The sequence below is a fragment of the Salmo salar genome, chromosome ssa29 (genome assembly GCF_905237065.1).
Source record: "Salmo salar chromosome ssa29, Ssal_v3.1, whole genome shotgun sequence".
NCBI lineage: Eukaryota > Metazoa > Chordata > Actinopteri > Salmoniformes > Salmonidae > Salmo > Salmo salar.
Genome location: NC_059470.1, coordinates 834801 through 855065, shown reverse-complemented (window position 1 = coordinate 855065; position 20265 = coordinate 834801). Strand labels below are relative to the sequence as shown.

General features: G+C 44.9%; 1 protein-coding gene across 7 annotated transcripts in view; it reads right to left on the bottom strand.

Moving 5' to 3' along the window:
• LOC106590020 (MAGUK p55 subfamily member 7) overlaps window positions 1–20265 on the bottom strand; it is a 284039-nt gene that overhangs the window by 97601 nt on the left and 166173 nt on the right. For all 7 annotated transcript variants that reach the window (XR_006762736.1, XR_006762737.1, XM_014180502.2 and 4 more), the window contains 2 exons: window positions 11114–11194; window positions 4286–4417 (listed from right to left, as the gene is read on the bottom strand). Coding sequence is in view for 5 of the 7 variants with exons in the window: in XM_014180502.2 (XP_014035977.1) it covers window positions 4286–4417; window positions 11114–11194 (213 nt within the window). In the remaining 2 variants the exon portion in view is untranslated. The remainder of the gene's footprint in view (window positions 1–4285; window positions 4418–11113; window positions 11195–20265) is intronic.

Below are 20265 nucleotides of genomic sequence, written 5' to 3'. Positions count from 1 at the left end.
ATTTGGGTTACAGCGGGTGCCAAAGAATGGACTGAGGGGGGGTAAAGAAAAAAGTCCCCTGAAAAGAAACATGGAGTTTTTACGGTATGAAGTCACAGCGTGAAAAATGATAGCAATTAATCAGAGCTACCGAATACAATCCACTCAACTAATCACAATTGAGCTAATGGATGAGTCACCAGTAAAGGCCTCAGCATGCTAACTATGAAACAGTCCCCTGAAGATAAAGCCAAAACATGCAAAGAGAGAAAGAGTGTACAGCGCTCTTGTTATGATGTCAAGTGTGAGAATTTCAGGCTGATTATGTGAAATTGCAAGTTAAAAGGCACATCCAGGCCTCCCGAGTGGCGCAGCGGTCTAAGGCACTGTGTCGCAGTGCCTGAAGTGTCACTACAGACCCGGGTTCAGTCTTAGGCCGTGACCGGGAGACCCATGAGGTGGCGCACAATTGGCCCAGTGTTGTCTGGGTTAAGGGAGGGTTTGGCAGGGCACCTGCAAGCTGACCTAGGTCGCCAGCTGGACGATGTTTCCTCTGACATGTTGGTGTGACTGGCTTCCGGGTTAAGTGAGCAGTATGTCAAGAAGCAGTGCGGCTTGGCAGGGTCATGTTTAGGAGGATGCATGGCTCTCGACCTTCATCTCTCCTGAGTCCGTAGGGGAGTGGCAGCGATGGGACAAGACTGTAACTCCCAATTGGGGAGAAAAAGGGTTAAAAGTACATAAATAATTACAAATAAAAGACACATCCAAGTCAATTTGGTGCAGTGCAGAATGAAGACCCTACACAATTTGGGGCCTTTATTGGCAGAAATGCTAAAATGGTGGTGTGACTACAGTACTGCCTTAATGGTTTCACTCCTAATTGTCTGACATAACCAAGAGATCAAAGGTAAAATCACTGAAAGTGGGTGTTAGGTATGCATAACTGGCTGTAAGGGAGTCAGGTGCAGGAGAGCAGAAGTTGGGTAGCCAAAGGAGCCTTTTATTTCGGCGAACAAAACACACGGCACTAAGAACACTTAACACAATAAGGGTTGACATAACCCAGCGCAAACCAGTCTAGCGTGCACATACTCGAAACAACAAACAATTCCACACACAGACATGGGGGGAACAGAGGGTTATATACACGTCTAATACTGAGGGAATTGAAACCAGGTGTGTAGGAAAACAAGACAAGACAAATGGAAAAATGAAAGGTGGATCGGCGATGGCTAGAAAGCCGGTGACGTCGACCGCCGCCCGAACAAGGAGAGGAACCGACTTCGGCGGAAGTCGTGACAGTGGGATCCTCCTCTTCCCAAACCTTGTGTCTGAATGATTGTTTACTGTTATTTGATTTAATTTCAATACAGGTCTATCTGAAAGAAAAAAAATCTGTTAGGGTTGGAGGTAAAGTAATGATGATGTCATATAGATATTGTAATATTTGGATTTGATATCTTACAAAGTAAATACAGTTATTTCCTCATTGCAAAGCTATGGGTTATTATAAGTTACCCAGCCCTGGTTGTGGTTGTGGCGTGCAGACTACAGACAGACTAAGGCCACGGTGCTCACTCTAGTCTACAGTCAGTGAGTGAGTCACCCAGAGTTGTGAACAACAGTGGTCAACCAATCCACACCGTCCACTCACTGTGCTGCTGCTGCAGAGGAGGGAGGGCTACCGTGTGAAGTTCTGGCAGGAGCGTGATTACAGAGAGCGAGAGGAACACTGGGAAATGAAGGTGGTTGGCTCTTTGAGATGGCCCAGACCAGACCCAGACCACGGAGTGGGCAGCAGCCCTGAATTGGCTCTCTCATCAGCATAGGTGCTAGGCCCTTCCCTCTCCGCCCGAGTTGCCACCAGCTCGCCGCATGCAAATAGAATCATCACCATCAAACGTTCAGACGTGACATTTCTGGAAGACGGACAGCGGGTAGCCATAAGTCGGTTGGAGGCTCCATTGGAATGTATTGTTTTGTTTTCAGTTGCAGACAGCTAGCAAACACAGGAATCCTCCTCCTGTACCACTGCCAAGCCTCAATTAGAGCACACTAAGGGTCCTTCAGGCAGTGAGAGGGCAGCTCAAACATGAGATTAAACCACATTGTGCTGAGGGACGGACGGATAAGACACAGACTCTGAATGGTCAATAGGCTTGGACCCCTTTACATTAAATCACTCTGTACACGTATAACACATTTTATAACACTTCAGTGTTTCGTCAACATAAAACCCTTTGACACTATTGTACTATTGTGTTTCAGAGTTGACCTCTAAGGATCCAAATACAGTCAGAGGAGAAAAACAAGCTGACATGTAGGAGGCTAGTGAAAAATACAACCTGATAATTAAACCTGACTGGGGCCTGTGTGTAAATCACATTATGGTTTCTGAGACGTGACCTTACTTACATCAGCCCTAGTAGTAGTAGTGGGCTGGAAAAAACAATAGCAGAGAAAAAACAATAAGGAGCTAGAGAACATTCCAGAGCCAGAGGGACTGACTGAGTGAACTGAAAGCCACTTATTACAGTGACCAGCCGGGGGAACTGGAACATGCAAGGGGAAGGCTGGAATCCAAAATTACTTTAGGTGTGTTCTGTTCCTCTCCGGTTCCCTGAGGTGTGGTTAGGGGGGAGGGGAGGTGAGACGGCAGGCAGGCCCAGAGCCAAATAAAGGTCTGAGAAAACCTCAATGGAACCTCAAAATAAAGCAAGACCAGCCAAGACAGGACACTACTGTTACTGTAACACACACACACACACACACACACACACACACACACACACACACACACACACACACACACACACACACACACACACACACACACACACACACACACACACACCACACACACGGAGAACAGACCAGATCAAAGAGGGCCGTGGCCTCCACACACAACAAAGGGTGGCACTCTGATGACAGAGCTCTGTGACAGACCGCCAGCCCGGAGGGAGTGGGACAGGAAGAGAACTGTCATGCCAGACAGGACACTGAGGTCAGGACCGTGATGGTGGCGGGGGGGGGTAGAGAGAGAGATGGAAAGAGTGAGTTGGAATACAGGTTGAGAGAGAAAGTCTGAGAAAAAGAGAGGATGCAGAAATAAAGGATGAGTTAAAGAAAGAGAGGATACGGAGAGAAAGTGAATGAGATGGGATGTAAAGATAGATGGTAATAGAAAGAAAAAGAGAGAAGGATGGTGGATGAGAGAAAGAGGGATGAGAGAGAAAGAGAGAAAGAGAGGAGGGGGTGAGAGACCAGACCCACCAACTAACCACAAAGAGGAGTGGCTGTTAGCCAGCAGAGCTGAGCTTGTGTGTGTGTGTGTGTGTGTGTGTGTGTGTGTGTGTGTGTATGTGTTGACGTGTCCCCACAAGAATAGTAAATATACAAAGATTTGACCAACTAGGGACATCTAGTTCGTCCCCACAAGGTCAAATGCTAATTCTAGGGGGTTTAGGGTTAGGGTTAGAATTAGGTTTAAGGTTAGGAGCTAGGGTTAGGTTAAGGGGTAGGGTTAAGGTTAGGTTTTTGGATTAGGGTGAGAGTACAGGTTAGGGTTAGGTTTAGGGGTTAGGGAAAATAGGATTTTGAATGGGACTGAATTGTGTGTGTGTGCGCGTGCGTTTGTCACATGTCTGCATATGTGTGAAGCATGTGTGTATGTGAGCGAGAGCAGAGCAGGGCTGACCAGGGGAATGTTTGGTATGTCTCTCAGTGGGGAGAGGAGGAATTGGAGCTGGATGTAAAGGATGACAGTGAGAAAGGGAACCAGGCCAAGACATTGGTTGCATCCCAAATGGCACCCTATTTCATTTACACTGCTCTACTTTTAACCAGAGCCGATAGGTCTCTGGTCAAAAGTTGTGCACTATGTAGGGAATAGGGTGCCATTTGGGACGCAGACCATGCTGCTGCCACTGATGTTGTTGTTGAGGTCAGACATTGCTATATGGATGTGAGCTGGGAGCGTGATGAGAGCACCACAAGGGAAGAAACCAAACAGATACTGTTCATGGGCCAGACTGGTTTACAGAACATTACACAAAAACAATGTGAGTACTAGTACAGTGCTACTGGGCAGACTGTTACAAAGTTGTCACGTCTGGTTCGCCAGACTCCAGGTACAGAGTAGCACCATCTCACATTGAAGAATACAGGGAACCTGTTGTTGTTGTGAGGGGGTCTTATGAGAGGCTCCTTGTTCTTGACCAGCCGTATGACCTTCACTGACTCCTCGTCATTGTGTGTATATGTGTGTGTGTGTGTGTGTGTGTGTTGTAAGACTATGACTTACGAGAGGCTCCTTGTTCTTGACCAGCCGTATGATCTTCACTGACTCCTCGTCATCATCGATGTCATCGGGCAGCGGAGGCAGATCGGGGTCATAACTCTTCTGGGCTACCGTGTCATGGACGGACAGAAGACTCTACGGAGGAGAAGAAAAGGGGGATGAAAGAGGAAAGGAAAGTGGGCAGGGGGGTGAAAGGAGAGTGATAGAGGAGGCAAGTGGAGAGGAAAGAGAGGGGTTCAAATTCACCATTCAAAGCCTAGATCCCTATACAACAGTACAAACCCATACTACAAACATGCTGAGGTCCTTTCAACTAGAGAGAGAGAAACGGCAGAGCGAAACAGTGTCCCATGTGGCTCAGTTGGTAGAGCGTGGTGCTTTCAACACCAGGGTTGTGGGTTTGATACCCACGGGGGACCAGTACGAAAATATATGCACTCTGCCTCAAGTACCTGTTGATGGATTTGATTTCGTTAAGGTCCCATTATACTAGCTACAAGTGTTAATTGCCATTAAGGCTCATTGTTTGACTCAGATCCTCCTGAATAAAAGGAGGTTAATGCCACGCTGAGACGCTATGAATCATGGGGATGTTGAGGTGGACGGAGAAATGAATTACCCTCCCCTGGTTACGGCTTTGTATTTCCAGAGAGTGAGTGTGTGTCGGGACTATCCCATGGGAGTGCCAGCTAGCTGATGTTCAGCGACAGACAGAGCGATGAGCAAAGTAATGAAGTTCTCAGCTGCCTCACATATTTCACACTCTCACGAGCAGCAGCAGAGAGGGGAAAAACGAGACGACACAGACGAGAATGATCGCATTCGTTTTTCAAACAATTTAACGGCTCCGTGTCGTCTCCGAATGCAGCTGGAAACAAACCGTTTTTCCATTAAATAAAAAACATAGTCTAATCACGTGCCAGAAAGAGGAGGATGAGAAAGGAGGGAGAAATTATAGAGGGAGGAGAGCAGGAGAAGGAGAAGAGCAGTCTGTTTTATGACATGGGAGCATGATGCACTACAGCGTTCCAAGATGTTCCTAAAAAAGACCAGATGAGAGGAGGAGGAGGAGGAGGAGGAGGAGGAGGAGGAGGAGGAAGAAGAGAAGGAGAGACAACTGGTGTGCTGTGCCCAAAGCTCCACTGGTACTTCACCTGCAGCAGACACACAGCCTTCGTCTAGTCACCCTGAGGCCAACCCTAATGGATACTGGCTTTAACTGTGTGGCACATAACTATCTTTTGTCATCATGTTTGCATATGGTTCCTGGGAGCAGTGGAAACACATTTCCTTATGTGAGGACAAAAAATGTAATAATAGTAAAGATAACACAACTCTAGAACAGTATAATAACAGACATTCTACTAGCCAGTGTGGCAGGTAGCCTAGTGTTTAGAGTGGTTAGAGCGTTGGGCTTGTAACCAAAAGGATGCAAGATCAAATCCCCGAGCTGACGAGCTAAAAATCTGTCGTTCTGCCCCTGAACAAGGCAGTTAACTCACTGTTCCTAGGCCGTTATTGAAAATAAGAATTTGTTCTTAACTGACTTGCCTAGTTAAATAAAGGTAAAATACACCAGACCGTGCTCCATTCAGAGCTGAATAAAATATTACAGAACAAATATTTTCAGAGGAACGATCTCTCTCTTTCTCGATTTGCTGAGGCCAATCTCCTTTTCTGTTTTTCTTTGTTTCTTCTCCTCTCCTCTTTTTAGGAGGTTAGAGAAAACGTTTAATGTGGCGTTGTATCGAGTTTCCAGAGTTTTCCGAAAACAACACCGCCGATGAAACACTGCTGCCCTGTGCCGATGTGACTCCGGAGAGAGGAGTGGAGAGGGGTTTTCCCTCTGAGGATAGACAGACGGACGGACACATGCAGTGTCCCCCACCTCCCTGGTGAGGTGTCGCTGTCACTCATAACACCTGATCTGGTTCGTCAACAACACCAAGGCCTGTTACTATGTGCCAATCACATCTTATTCCTGTTTCAACAGGACCTGCTTCTATAACTTCCTTAACCCAACCCAGCTCACCTCAGGCCTCACAACTCTCCCCTCCTACCCTCTCCTTCTCACAGCCTTGTGTCTATGTGTGTGAGTGTGTGTGTGCGCGCACACGCATGTTTGCTCCTACCTCTACACCTCTATTAGTCTTGCGTTACCATGCTCACAGTTCTCTAACATCAGGAAGCCTGGAGACCACAGTTAGTTCCTGATATCCATCACAGCTAATATCCTGAACACTGAGTATCCTCTCATCAATGCCCACCACTTCCTCCATCAGGGCCTAGTTGACACTCACCCCAGCAGCCCTCCTTTCCCCTTACAGCTCGTAACAGCCTGGCCGGTAATGCCTTGTAAAAACTCCCCATCACAGACTAGCAACAACAGCACCAGGCTAATAGGTAGCACATGGCAGAGGCAGGGCAGACCCCTTGCTTGTGGTGGCTGCTGACACACTTGCACATACACACACACCAGACACACACAAGCACACACTCACACAGACACACACACACACACATACACACACACAACTGGCTGCCACCGTATGGAAGCATTCCTCTGGGTCAACGGCAGTGAGCTGGTCCTGTTATGACTCAAAGCCAGTGTTCTGTGTGTGTCTCCCAATTTAATGTAGAGCTGATATCCTTGTTGGAACTGAACCATTCAGCTGTAGCAGGAGCTGGGCCGCCGATATAGATTGGGTTAGGGAGAGACCGAGGCTGTTTCACAAATGGCACCCTATTCCTTATATAGTGCACTACTTTTGACCAGAGCCCAGTACTACACTATATAGGGAATAGGGTGCCATTTGGGATGCATGCCGGGATCACGGGCTGGGTTGGGTTCGGCTGGGTCCACCCTGTTTTTAGGACCCGTACTTTGAGAGCCAGGCAGTGTTTGTGTTCATTATACATAATAGGGATCCTGTAAAAACAGATCACTGAGCCTGTCCAAACAAACCTCCTATGCATTACTGGCATCTAGCACTCATTAAGCTGGGCTTGTCATTCGCAGAGTCATTTTTCAACCTGCAGGCAGACAGTGCAAGACTGGCACTTTACTGACTGTTCCAGAGCCCCGCTGTGCTCCGTTCTACTGCGTTCACTTATTTTGCGTTCCAACTAGCACCATATTCCCCACATAGTGCACTGAATTTGACAAGAGCCCATAGGGTGCCCATAGTAGTGCACTTTATAAGGAGTAGGGTGCCAATTGAGACACAGCCTTATACTTCTGAGAGCCCCAGCCCAGCGATGCGGTAGGCAGAGACACCCCGACCCACTGCCAGCGAACCCCCGAAACCCTTCCCCACACCCCAACAGAACAGAACACACAGTTCCCCCCATCGGAAACAGACGGCCGTCAAAATTAGCACTTTCATCATTGTCAATATTAGCGTTTCTGAGGCGGCTAATATGGGCAGGAGTTGTTTTCTCATGTGTGAAGAATCATAAAAGGGAGAAAAGAGGGGGGAGGTGTGTGTGTGTGTGTGTGTGTGTGTGTGTGTGTGTGTGTGTGTGTGTGTGTGTGTGTGTGTGTGTGTGTGTGTGTGTGTGTGTGTGTGTGTGTGTGTGCGCACGTGTGCACGTGTGCCTGTGTGTGTGCGTGAGTGTGTGAGATGGGGGTGCTTTAAAAAGCTGTGATTTATGTCCCACCTCAGGAATGGATCATTTTATAATGGAGAGTGATACTGTTACTATCGCACAGAGACACCATTCAGAGCTCAGGCATCTGCTTGTGTTTTACACACAGACTCTGCAATTTACATGGAGCTGGGTAGGTATCGGGTGCCACGGCAGAACAGTCAGATCCCTATCCAGCCATCAGGAGAGAGAGAGTGAGGGAGAGAGAGAGGGGGGGCTTAAAACCCACAGAGAACCATCCGTTGCAGCCACTCAGAAGAGACAGCTTCCAAACCTCAGTCAGTGAGTGTGTTACAGTCAAAGTGTTCCCCCTGACACCATTCCCCAGCGCTGAGCTGGGCTAGCTGCTGCTGAGGTTAATCTATCGTGACCGAGTGCTTCTGCTTCTTGGAGCTAGAAGACTGTCGGTGTGACAGTTTACCCAGGGAGCAGTAAAACTATCAGAGTAGCAGGCCCAAAACATACAGGCAACAGCCAGTCAGAGAGGAGGGAGGGGGAAATGAGTATGTTAGGGGAGTGCGTGTGTATACGCTAGGGCAGTTGTGAACATTTCAACCTGTCGCCCCCTCAGGCCAGCAGAGGAGTGGCCTCTACCTAGCAGGCCTAGTGGCAGAGGCAGTGTTTGTAAGTGTATGTGTGTAATGCTTTGACCGCTCTCTCTCCCATCTCTCCATCCTCCACCCTGGGGCCCGACGAGTTTGTACAAGGAGAGAAACCCCTTGTGATGGATCTACGTTGGCCCTGCCAATAACCTCTGTATCAAAATACAATAATTGGAGGCGTGCTGCGAGACGCTCCGTGGCACACCAGTGTCTTGAACTAGCCATCGGGATGTAGGGTTGTAGGGATACTAGGGCACCTCCCATTGGAGTTGATGGATACGAAGGAGAGGCTGTATCCCAAATGACACCCTATTCCCTATATACAGTGCCTTCGGAAAGTATTCAGACTCCTTTACTTTTTCCACATTTTGTTAGGTTATAATCTTATTCTAAAACTGATTAAATAGTTTTTTCCCCTCATCAATCTACACACAATACCCAATATATATTTTTTTACATTTGCTAAAAATAAAACAATAAAATAAACTGAAAAATCACATTTACATAAATATTCAGACCATTTACTCAGTACTTTGTTGAAGCACCTTTGGCAGCCTCAAGTCTTCTTGGGTATGACGCTACAAGCTTGGCACACCTGTATTTGGGGAGTTTCTCCCATTCTTCTCTGCATATCCTCTCAAGCTCTGTCAGGTTGGATGGGGAGTGTTGCTGCACAGCTATTTTCAGGTCTCTCCAGAGATGTTTGATCAGGTTCAAGTTCATGCTCTGGCTAGGGCACTCAAGGACATTCAGAGACTTGTCCTGAAGCCACTCCTGCATTGTTTCTCATGGTCTGAGAGTCTTTAGGTGCCTTTTGGCAAACTCCAAGCCGGCTGTCATGTGCATTTTACTGAGGACTGGCTTCCGTCTAGCCACTCTATCATATCAAATCAAAGTTTATTTGTCACGTGCGACGAATACAACAGGTGTAGACCTTACAGTGAAATGCTTACTTACAGGCTCTAACCAATAGTGCGAAAAAAAAGGTATGTGTGTGTGTGTGTGTGTGTGTGTGTGTGTGTAGGTAAGTAAGTAAGTAAAGAAATAAAACAACAGTAAAAAGACATTTGAAAATAACAGTAGCAAGGCTGTATACAGACACCGGTTAGTCAGGCTTATTGAGGTAGTATGTACATGTAGGTATGGTTAAAGTGACTATGCATATATGATGAACAGAGAGTAGCAGTAGCGTAAAAAGAGGGGTTGGCGGGTGGTGGGACACAATGCAGATAGGCCGGTTAGCCAATGTGCGGGAGCACTGGTTGGTCGGGCCAATTGAGGTAGTATGTACATGAATGTATAGTTAAAGTGACTACACTTTGTTCTTGGGGACTTTCAATGCTGCAGAAATGTTTTGATACCCTTCCCCAGATCTGTGCCTCGACACAATCCTGTCTCTGAGCTCTACGGATAAATCCTTTGACCTCATGGCTTGGTTTTTGCTCTGATATGCACTGTCAACTGTGGGACCTTATATAGACCTTTCCAAATCATGTACAATCAATACATTTTAACACAGGTGTACTCCAATCAAGTTGTAGAAACATCTCAAGGATGATCAATGGAAACAGGATGGACCTAAGCTAAATTTTGAGTCTCATAGAAAAGGGTCTGAATACTTATGTAAATAAGGTATGTATTTTTTATTTTTTATAAATTGAAATACATTTCTAAAAACCTGTTTTCGTTTTGTCATTATGGGGTATTGTGTGTAGATACAGAGGAATTTTTATATTTAATACATTTTGGAATAAGACTAATGTAACAAAATGTGGAAAAAGTCAAGGGGTCTGAATACTTTCCGAAGGCACTGTAGTCTTGGGCCATAAGTAGTGCACTATATAGGGAATAAGGTGCCTTTTGAGTTGAAGCCACAGCGTTGCGAAGCAACTCTTGTGTATGCAGCGTTCCCTCTGACATAGAGACCGCAGTTATGATGGATTCACACACACAATGGATTCCCCTGATCTCCATTTGTTTCCTGTGAGGGGGTCCATCTGACTCCATTCATCTTGTAACCATTGTCTTTCTGCCCTACTGTACACAGCGTTCTGTCTGTCTGACACTGAGATGGCTGGACTGATTCAGCAATCCAAACCTCCCTATCGCCATCACACAAACACACACTCAACCATTGAGATTTAGATGTATGTCTAACAAGAGAGAGAGAGAAGGCAGCCAGATAATTGTTAAAAGGAGAGATAAAGAAGCTTTAAAAAGTTTGCATCCGTTTGTGTGACATCATATCTGTCTGGCTGACCTGTGGATGAACAGCGGATTGATGTATCACAGAGGACACAGAACCTACGGCTGCATCCCAAATGTCAGAGACTATAGTAAAGGTAGGAGATTATGTCATTGTTGGAGGGTGGGAGATAGAATAATGAAATAATGCACTAATACAAGATTGACTGAGTACCATGTAGAAAGATGGAATAAATATGGAGTGTGTAAGGGAAGGAGGAAAAGAGGCTATGTTCTGTGTTAAGCTGATAAGTGACGTATAGAGCGAGAGAGAGCAAGAGAGAGCGCACAAGAGAGAGAGACAGAGAGAGTTGGTGTGTGAGTGTATGTCTGTTACCTTGACGTGGGGTTTAGCCAGTAGTTTTAGCAGCTCTCCGATTCCTCCACTGGCACCTTTAACCTGCAGTTCCTCAGACAGCTGAGAGAGATAGCGATATAGAGAGGGAGAGAGACATTTAATAGAGAGAGGGAGAAAGAGAGAGATATGAGGAGAAAGAGAGAGTGAGAGACATTTAATTGAGAAAGGGAGAGAAAGAGAGAGAGATAATCCAATTGAAAGAGAGAGAGAGAGAGAGAGAGAGAGAGAGAGAAGAGAGAGAGAGAGAGAGAGTGTGTTAGCATTAATATAGTAAACTGAGACATTCATACAGCTGACTAACAGGGCCAGGTTAACACACACACACAAACAAAAAGAGGCCCCAGCCATGATCTAGAGACAATCCCTGTCTGTCCAATGTATGCTGAGGGCCGCCAGGCAGCACCTTAATTCTCTCTACTCCAGGCCACAGGCCCTTGGTGGGCTGCTGCCTGGACTAGGCCAGTGGTTATCTAGTTGTCTGTGGTGGAGCGCCCAGACAAAGGGCTGATTGTTAGTGAACGGGAATTAGGAGAAGAACCGTCTGAACTGCGTCTGTTCAATGAGCACCTGTGAAAAAATCAAATCAAATATATTTAAAATCAAATTTTATTTGTCACATGCGCCGAATAGATGTAGACCTTACAGTGAAATGCTTACTTACCAGCCCTTAAACTTCTTCAAGGTCGGTGGGTCCCCTGCGGGACGGTTGAGCTAACGTAAACTAATGCGATTAGCATGAGGTTGTAAGTAACAAGAACATTTCCCAGGACATAGACATATCTGATATTCGCAGAAAGCTTAAATTCGTGTTAATCTAACTGCACTGTCCAATTTACAGTAGCTAGTACAGTGAAATAATACCATGCTATTTTTTAGGAGAGTGCACAGTTTTGAACATGAAAAGTTATTAATAAACAAATTAGGCACATTTGGGCAGTCTTGATACAAAATTAAATGAAATGGTTCATTGGATCAGTCTAAGACATTGCACATACACTGCTGCCATCTAGTAGCCAAAATCTAAATTGCAACTGAGCTGGAATAATACATTATGGCCTTTCTCTTGCATTTCAAAGATGATGGTACAAAAAAAGACAAAAAAAATGCTAGATTTTTTCTTTGTATTATCTTTTACCAGATCTAATGTGTTATATTCAACTACATTCCTTTCACCGTTCCACAACATTCAAAGTGTTTCCTTTCAAATGGTACCAAGAATATGCATATCCTTGCTTCAGGGCCTGAGCTACAGGCAGTTAGATTTGGGTATATAATTTTAGGCAAAAACGTAAAGAAAAAAAGGGTCCGATCCTTAATGCAGTTTTAATTAAGAAAAATAAGTGTTAAGCAAAAAATACATCACAAAAAAAATAAGAATAATTAAAGAGCAGCAGTAACATAACAATAGCGAGGCTATATACAGGGGGTACCGGTACAGAGTCAATGTGTGGGGGCACTGGTTAGTCAAGGTAATTGAGGTATGTACATGTAGGTAGAGTTAAAGTGACTATGCATAGATAATAAACAGAGAGCAGCAGCAGCATAAAAAGAGGGGGCGGGGTACAAATAGTCTGGGTAGCCATTTGATTAGCTGTTCAGGAGTCTTATGGCTTGGGGGTAGAAGCTGTTAAGAAGTCTTTTGGACCTAGACTTGGCGCTCCGGTACCGCTTGTCATGCGGTAGCATAGAGAACAGTTTATGACTAGGGTGGCTGGAGTCTTTGACAATTTATAGGGCCTAGATGGCAGGAAGCTTGGCCCCAGTGATGTACTGGGCCGTACGCACTACCCTCTGTAGTACCTTGCGGTTGGAGGCCGAGCAGTTGCCCAGGCAGTGATGCAACCCGTCAGGATGCTCTCAATGGTGCAGCTGTATAACTTTTTGAGGATCTGAGGACCCATGCCAAATCTTTTCAGTCTACTGAGGGGGAATAGGCTTTGTTGTGCCCTCTTCAAGACTGTCTTGGTGTGTTTGTACAATGATAGTTTGTTGGTGATGTGGACACCAAGGAACTTGAATGAGAATGGGGGCGTGCTCGGTCCTCTTTTTTCTGTAGTCCACAATCATCTCCTTTGTCTTGATCACGTTGAGGGAGAGGTTGTTGTCCTGGCACCACACGGCCAGGTCTCTGACCTCCTCCCTTTAGGCTGTCTCATCGTTGTCGGTGATCAGGCCTACCACTGTTGTGTTATCAGCAAACTTAATGATGGTGTTGGATTTGTGCCTGGCCATGCAGTCATGAGTGAACAGGGAGTTCAGGAGGGGACTGAGCAGGCACCCCTGAGGGGCCTCCGTGTTGAGGATCAGCGTGGCGGATGTGTTGTTACCTACCCTTACCACCTGGGGAGCGACCCGTCAGGAAGTCCAGTTGCAGAGGGAGGTGTTTAGTCCCAGGGACCTTAGCTTAGTGATGAGAAACATCACAAGAGCTCTGAGAATCCTCCCACTGGAAGGGGCGAGAGGAGGTGTGTGTGAGGGGAGGAGGGGCGAGAGGAAGAAGGAAAGAAAAGAGGACAAAAACACAGACACACCCTGCCCCACCTGTAAGTTGACTGGATGTGTGTGCTTGCGTTTCTCGTTTCACAGTAATGGGGGTCTCAAACCCCCCGCTAATTATCAAAATCCAGAAAAGAGACGTAAAATTCTACAACCACCTATTGGGAAGCATTTCCCAAACCTTCCAAAATAAAGCCATCACCTAGAGAGAGATGTACCTGGAGAAGAGACCCCTAAGAAAGCTGGTCCTGGGGCTCTGTTCACAAACACAAAGGGACCCCACAGAGCCCCAGGACAGCATCACAATTAGAACCAAACAAATCATGAGAAAACAAAAAGATAAGTACTGTCAAGTACAAGTACTTACATTGGAAAGAATTAACAAAATAACTGAGCAAACTAGAATGCTATTTGGCCCTAAACAGAGAATACACAGTGGCAGAATACCTGACCACTGTGACTGACCCAAAATGAAGGAAAGCTTTGACTATGTACAGGCTCAGTGAGCATAGCCTTGCTATTGAGAAAGGCCGCCAGGCAGACCTGGCTCTCAAGAGAAGACAGGCTATGTGCACACTGCCCACAAAATGAGGTGGAAACTGAGCTGCACTTCCTAACCTCCTGCCAAATGTATGACCATATTAGAGACACATATTACACTCAGATTACACAGACCCACAAAGAATTTGAAAACAAATCCAATTTTGATAAACTCCCATATCTACTGGGTGAAATACCAGTGTGGAATCACAGCAGCGAGACGTGTGACCTGTTGCCACAAGAAAAGGGCAACCAGTGAAGAACAAACACCATTGTAAATACAACCCATATTTATGTTTATTTATTTTCCATTTTTTACTTTAACTATTTGCACATAATATGACATTTGAAATGTCTTTATTCTTTTGGAACTTTTGTGAGTATAATGTTTACTGTTATTTTTTTTATTGTTTACTTCACTTTTGTTTATTATCCGTTTCACTTGCTTTGGCAATGTAAACATATCTTTCCCATGCCAATAAAGCCCTTAAATTGAAAATGAATTTGAACTGAAAGAGGGAAAGATGGATAGAGAGGGCGAGGGAAAGAGATAGAGAGAGAACCAACCGTACATTTCCAGGCCCTTTTATTGTTTTATTAAAAGGTTTAGCTCATAACTCACTAGGGAGTAAAGATGAGGCATGTTTGACAACATACTATACACTACCTTGATGCTTCTACTCTAGAATCACACTTTCCATTCTCTCTCTCTTCATCTGTCTGTGTGAGAGGAAGAAAAAACATGATGGGCTACTTTGTTGACTGTGGCTGAGCGTACTTCATTTGTAACTCCATGGCCGGCGGACCCACACTGGGGTGTATTTAGACAGGCCTGATGTGGAGCACTGAGTTTACAGGTCCCGCAGCCCTGAGAACCGATTACGTTATTTCAAACACAAATAAAAACGTGCGTTTGGCTATAACTGACACACAAATCTTGATCAATTAAAGCTTGTCTTTTAAGGATTTAATGTGACACCAGAGGTTTCCACCACATTATCTGGTTAGGAGAATATCTTACTTGTGCAAATGCATGGTTCTGTCTCTTCAACATGATACGTCTCATGGACAGCCATCAGAAAGAGCTAAGTGCTGGATGAGATTATGAAACTTAAGAATTTAATGCAATGCTGATATACTACAGCTTCAAATATGTCAGGTTTGTCTACCCTAATGACAGTTTCACAATTTCATACATTGACAATATTTGTCAGTATGCGTTCACCTCTGTGTCTTAAACACTTTAAGACAAAGGTAATTAAGGTGAGACAAAGAAGCCACCTGACATTTGATGTTCATCACTTGTACATCTCTAGCACTGTGACTGTGGAGTGGCAGTCAGTGGCTGTCTATGACCTGTGTGTGTGTGTGTGTGGGGGGGGGGGACTTCTGTGAGTGTAATGTTTACTGTACATTTGCATTGTTTATTTCACTTTTGTTTATTATCTATTTCACTTGCTTTGGCAGAGAGAGAGAGAGAGAGAGAGAGAGAGAAAAATGTTCTCTGGGCCCACCTGGTGGCCAGTCTGGGGAATGACAGCCTCTCATTTGGTGAGGCTATGGCTTCAGTCGTCACCTGCTGAGACTGCTCTAGACAGTACAATAGGGCAGACAGGGGTTGAAGTGTCATTTTATGTTAGGCAATCAATTAAACCTCCATTACCGAAATCCAAACCCAAAATTAATTTAACCAAGAGCTCCTCAAGTATAGCAGGTCAATTACATACACTACACAACAACTTCATTAGGTTTCATTTCGAGCTCCGAGCAACGACGCGGTTGAAAAAGGATACTTCTTAAAAACACACATAAGTGCTTGGAATCGTTTTGGTCGTAGCACCGTCGGCGTCTGCTCTGGCACTCCTAGACACGTTGATAAAACATCTCTGGGATTTAATCACGACATCTAATAATCCCTGTGTGAGGTTTCTCACAGAATTTACAAGGAAGCGTAAATTTAAAAAGCTGTAATTTGAAAGATTTACGGGGGGCTGATAGTTGCGTCCCATAAAGAAACACTGAGATGGATGCTTGCCACGACCTAGGGAGGGAGGGAGAAGGAAAGAGAAACAAAGTTGTCCTGCACTCTCTCCCTTCAATCAATTCAATCATTTACATTTTAGCAGACGCTCTTATCCAGAGCGACTTACAGTAGTGAATGCATACATTTAATTTCATTCATTGTTTTTTATTTTTTTTTGTGCTGGCCCCCCGTGGGAATCGAACCCACAACCCTGGCGTTGCACACACCATGCTGGCGTTGCAAACACCATGCTCTACCAACTGAGCCACAGTTCAATTCGAAGGGGCTTTATAATAAATAAATGAAATAAACTATCAGAAATGAACAGTAACCATTACACACACAAGAGTTTCAAAATAATAGAGATTTCGAATGTTATATTATTGGCTATATACAGTGTTATACAAGTAAGAGAGGAAAAAATAAATACAAAAGTATATGATTGTGTTTACACAATGATGGTGTTTGTGCTCCACTGGTTGCCCTTTTTGTATAGCAACAGGTCACACATATTGCTGCTGTGATGGCACACTGTGGTATTTCACCTAATATAAATGGGAGTTTATCAAAATTGTATTTGATTTCAAATTATGTGTAATCTGAGGAAAATATACAGTTGAACTCGGAAGTTTACATACACTTAGGTTGGAGTCATTAAAAACAGTTTTTCAACCACTCCACACATTTCTTGTTAACAAACTACAGTTTTGGCAAGTCGGTTAGGACATGTACGTTGTGTGTGACACAAGTCATTTTTCCAACAATTGTTTACAGACAGATTATTTCACTTATAATTCACTGCATCACAATTCCAGTGGGTCAGAAGTTTACATACACTAAGTTGACTGTGCCTTTAAACAGCTTGGAAAATTCTAGAAAATGATGTCATGGCTTTAGAAGCTTCTGATAGGCTAATTGACATCATTTGAGTCAATTGAAGGTGTACCTGTGTATGTATTTCAAGGCCTACCTTCAAACTCAGTGCCTCTTTGCTTGACATCATAGGAAAATCAAAAGAAATCAGCCAAGACCTCAGAAAACAAATTGTAGACCTCCACAAGTCTGGTTCATCCTTGGGAGCAATTTCCAAACGCCTGAAGGTACCACGTTCATCTGTACAAACAATAGTACGCAAGTATAAACACCATGGGACCACACAGCCATCATACCGCTCAGGAAGAAGCATTCTGTCTCCTAGAGATGAACGTACTTTGGTGCGAAAAGTACAAATCAATCCCAGAAAAGCAGCATAAAACCTTGTGAAGATGCTGGAGGAAACCGGTACAAAAGTATCTATATCCACAGAGTCCAATATCGACATAACCTGAAAGGCCGCACAGCAAGGAAGAAGCCACTGCTCCAAAACCGCCATAAAAAAGCCAGACTACGCTGCACATGGGGACAAAGATCCTACTTTTTGGAGAAATGTCCTCTGGTCTGATGAAACAAAAATAGAACTGTTTGGCCATAATGACCATCGTTATGTTTGGAGGAAAAAGGGGTACGCTTGCAAGCCGAAGAACACCATCCCAACCATGAAGTACGGGGGTGGCAGCATCATGTTGTGGGGATGCTTTGCTGCAGAAAGGGCTGGTGCACTTCACAAAATAGATGGCATCATGAGGGAGGAAAGTTATGTGGATATATTGAAGCAACATCTCAAGACATCAGTCAGGAAAAAGTTCTTACCCAAACTTGAAACTCACATCTTCTTGAACTGCACTGTTGGTTAATGGGTTGTAAGTAAGCATTTCACGGTAAAGCATGTGGTGCCGAATACAACAAGATTCTAAGTGGGATGTTGAATTTTATGTTCCTTTTGATGGCCTAGAACAGGGGTGTCAAACGTCCGGCCCGCGGGCCAGATCAGGCCCGCAAAGGGGTTTAATCCGGCCCGCGAGATGATTTTGTAAAGTATAAAAATGTTTCTGTTTCAAGGACAGCGGAGAAGAGAGAAGGTGAATGAACTGTTGGCGGGTCTCAAGAAACAGCAGTCTGTGTTTACTCACAGCCGAGACATCAGTGACGCTGCAGTGAAAGCTAGCTACCTCATTGCTAATGAAATCGCAGTGGCTTCAAAACCATTTAGTGAGGGTGAATTTGTAAAAACATGCATGATGAAGGCAGCGGAGATTGTGTGCCCTGAAAAGCGCCAGGCTTTTGTAAATATCAGCCTGACAAGAAACACAGTTGCAGACAGGATTTCTGATCTTTCAGTGGATTTGGACAGCCAGTTGAAGCAAAAAGTAAAGTCATTTATTGGGTTTTCAGTTGCAATTGATGAAAGCACGGATATTACAGATGTTGCACAACTGGCCATTTTCATCCGCGGAGTTGATGACACATTGACCGTCACCGAGGAGTTCGTGGAGTTGGTGCCGATGACAGATACAACGACAGCAGCTGATATTTTCACCGCACTCGTCGGCGCGCTAGACAGGGTCGGAGTGGACTGGTCCCACGCTGTCAGCCTGGCTACAGATGGTGCGCCCTCAATGATCGGGAAAAAAGCAGGCGTTGTGACAAAGTTCAGAGAGAAAGTGCAATCTGCAAATGGAGGACGTGATTTTTGGACTTTTCACTGTATTTTGCACCAGGAGGCCTTGTGTTGCAAGTCATTAAAGATGGATAACGTCATGAAGGTGGTCATCCAAACTGTTAATTTCATCCGATCCAGAAGCCTGAATCACCGTCAGTTTGACAGCCTTCTCAGAGAGAAAGACCATATCTATGGCCTGCCATACCACACTGAGGTAAGATGGTTAAGCCGAGGTGCTGTGCTTAGGCGTTTCTTTTATTTACGAGAAGAAATTGAACAGTTCATGGAAGAAAAGGGCAAACCAGTGTTAGAATTTCATTCCGCAGAATGGATGCAGGACCTTGCATTTATGGTGGATGTTACAGAGCACCTGAATAACTTGAACAAACAGCTGCAAGGGCGCAACAAAGTTGTCACGCAGTATTATGACAGCATACGTTCTTTCAAGTTGAAGCTGTCATTGTGGGAGACGCAACTCGCCGGTGGTGATGCAGCTCATTTCCCCTGTCTGAAAAATGTGTGCGTGACCCAACATGTGGCAGACATGAAGCGGTTCAAAGATAAAATAACGGGACTGTTACAGGAGTTTGAGCAACGCTTTCAGATTTTTGGTGAACTGGAGAAAGACTTCAAAGTTTTTTGCTCGCCATTCACCGTGAATCCCTCTGATCTGCCCGTCAGCATCCAACTTGAAATAATAGACTTGCAGTGTGACTCGGATATGAAGGGCAAATTTGCCGCAGCTGGCTTGGACACATTTTATCAGAATCTCTTGCCAGGTTACCCCAACTTGACAGCCCTCGCTGCAAAACTGTTGTGCATGTTTGGAACCACATATCTTTGTGAGCAAGTTTTCTCTGTAATGAGCATAAATAAAACAAAGCTGCACTCAAGGCTCACGCACAAGCACTTGAATCACATCCTGAAGTTGGCTGCCACTCAGGATGTGACGCCTGATATTGATGCGCTGGTGAAAGCTAAAAGATGCCAGGTATCAGGAGTCAAATAAACTATGCAACCCCACTTAAAGTGCTGCATGAGACACCCTGATATAGTTCTGTGATCTGTGATATACTTCTGTGAATCACTGAGGCATTGTGTGTTTGTGTGTTCTTTTTCTTTAGAATTTTCAAATAAACTTGAGGTGTTTTATGATTAATAGTGATGTTGTGCTTGTACTATTGTGGACACACTGTCCTCAGGCTCCAGCTTTATGTTTTATGTTGATCGTATTAAAACAAAGAAAACAATCTGAAGTTGTTGTTTTTAAGTTATATATACCATGATTTTACCGGTCCGGCCCACTTGGGAATAGATTTTCCTCCATGTGGCCCCTGAGCTAAAATGAGTTTGACCCCCTGGCCTAGAACATGGTTTCCCAAACTCGGTCCTGGGGCCCTCCCCTGGTTATTTGAATCAGCTGTGTAGTGCTAGGGAAAAAACAAAACGTGCACCCAGGGGGGCCCCAGGGCTGAGTTTGGGAAACACTGTTGGCCTAGAAGGCCCTTCTTGCTTGTCTCTCAGATCGTTCAC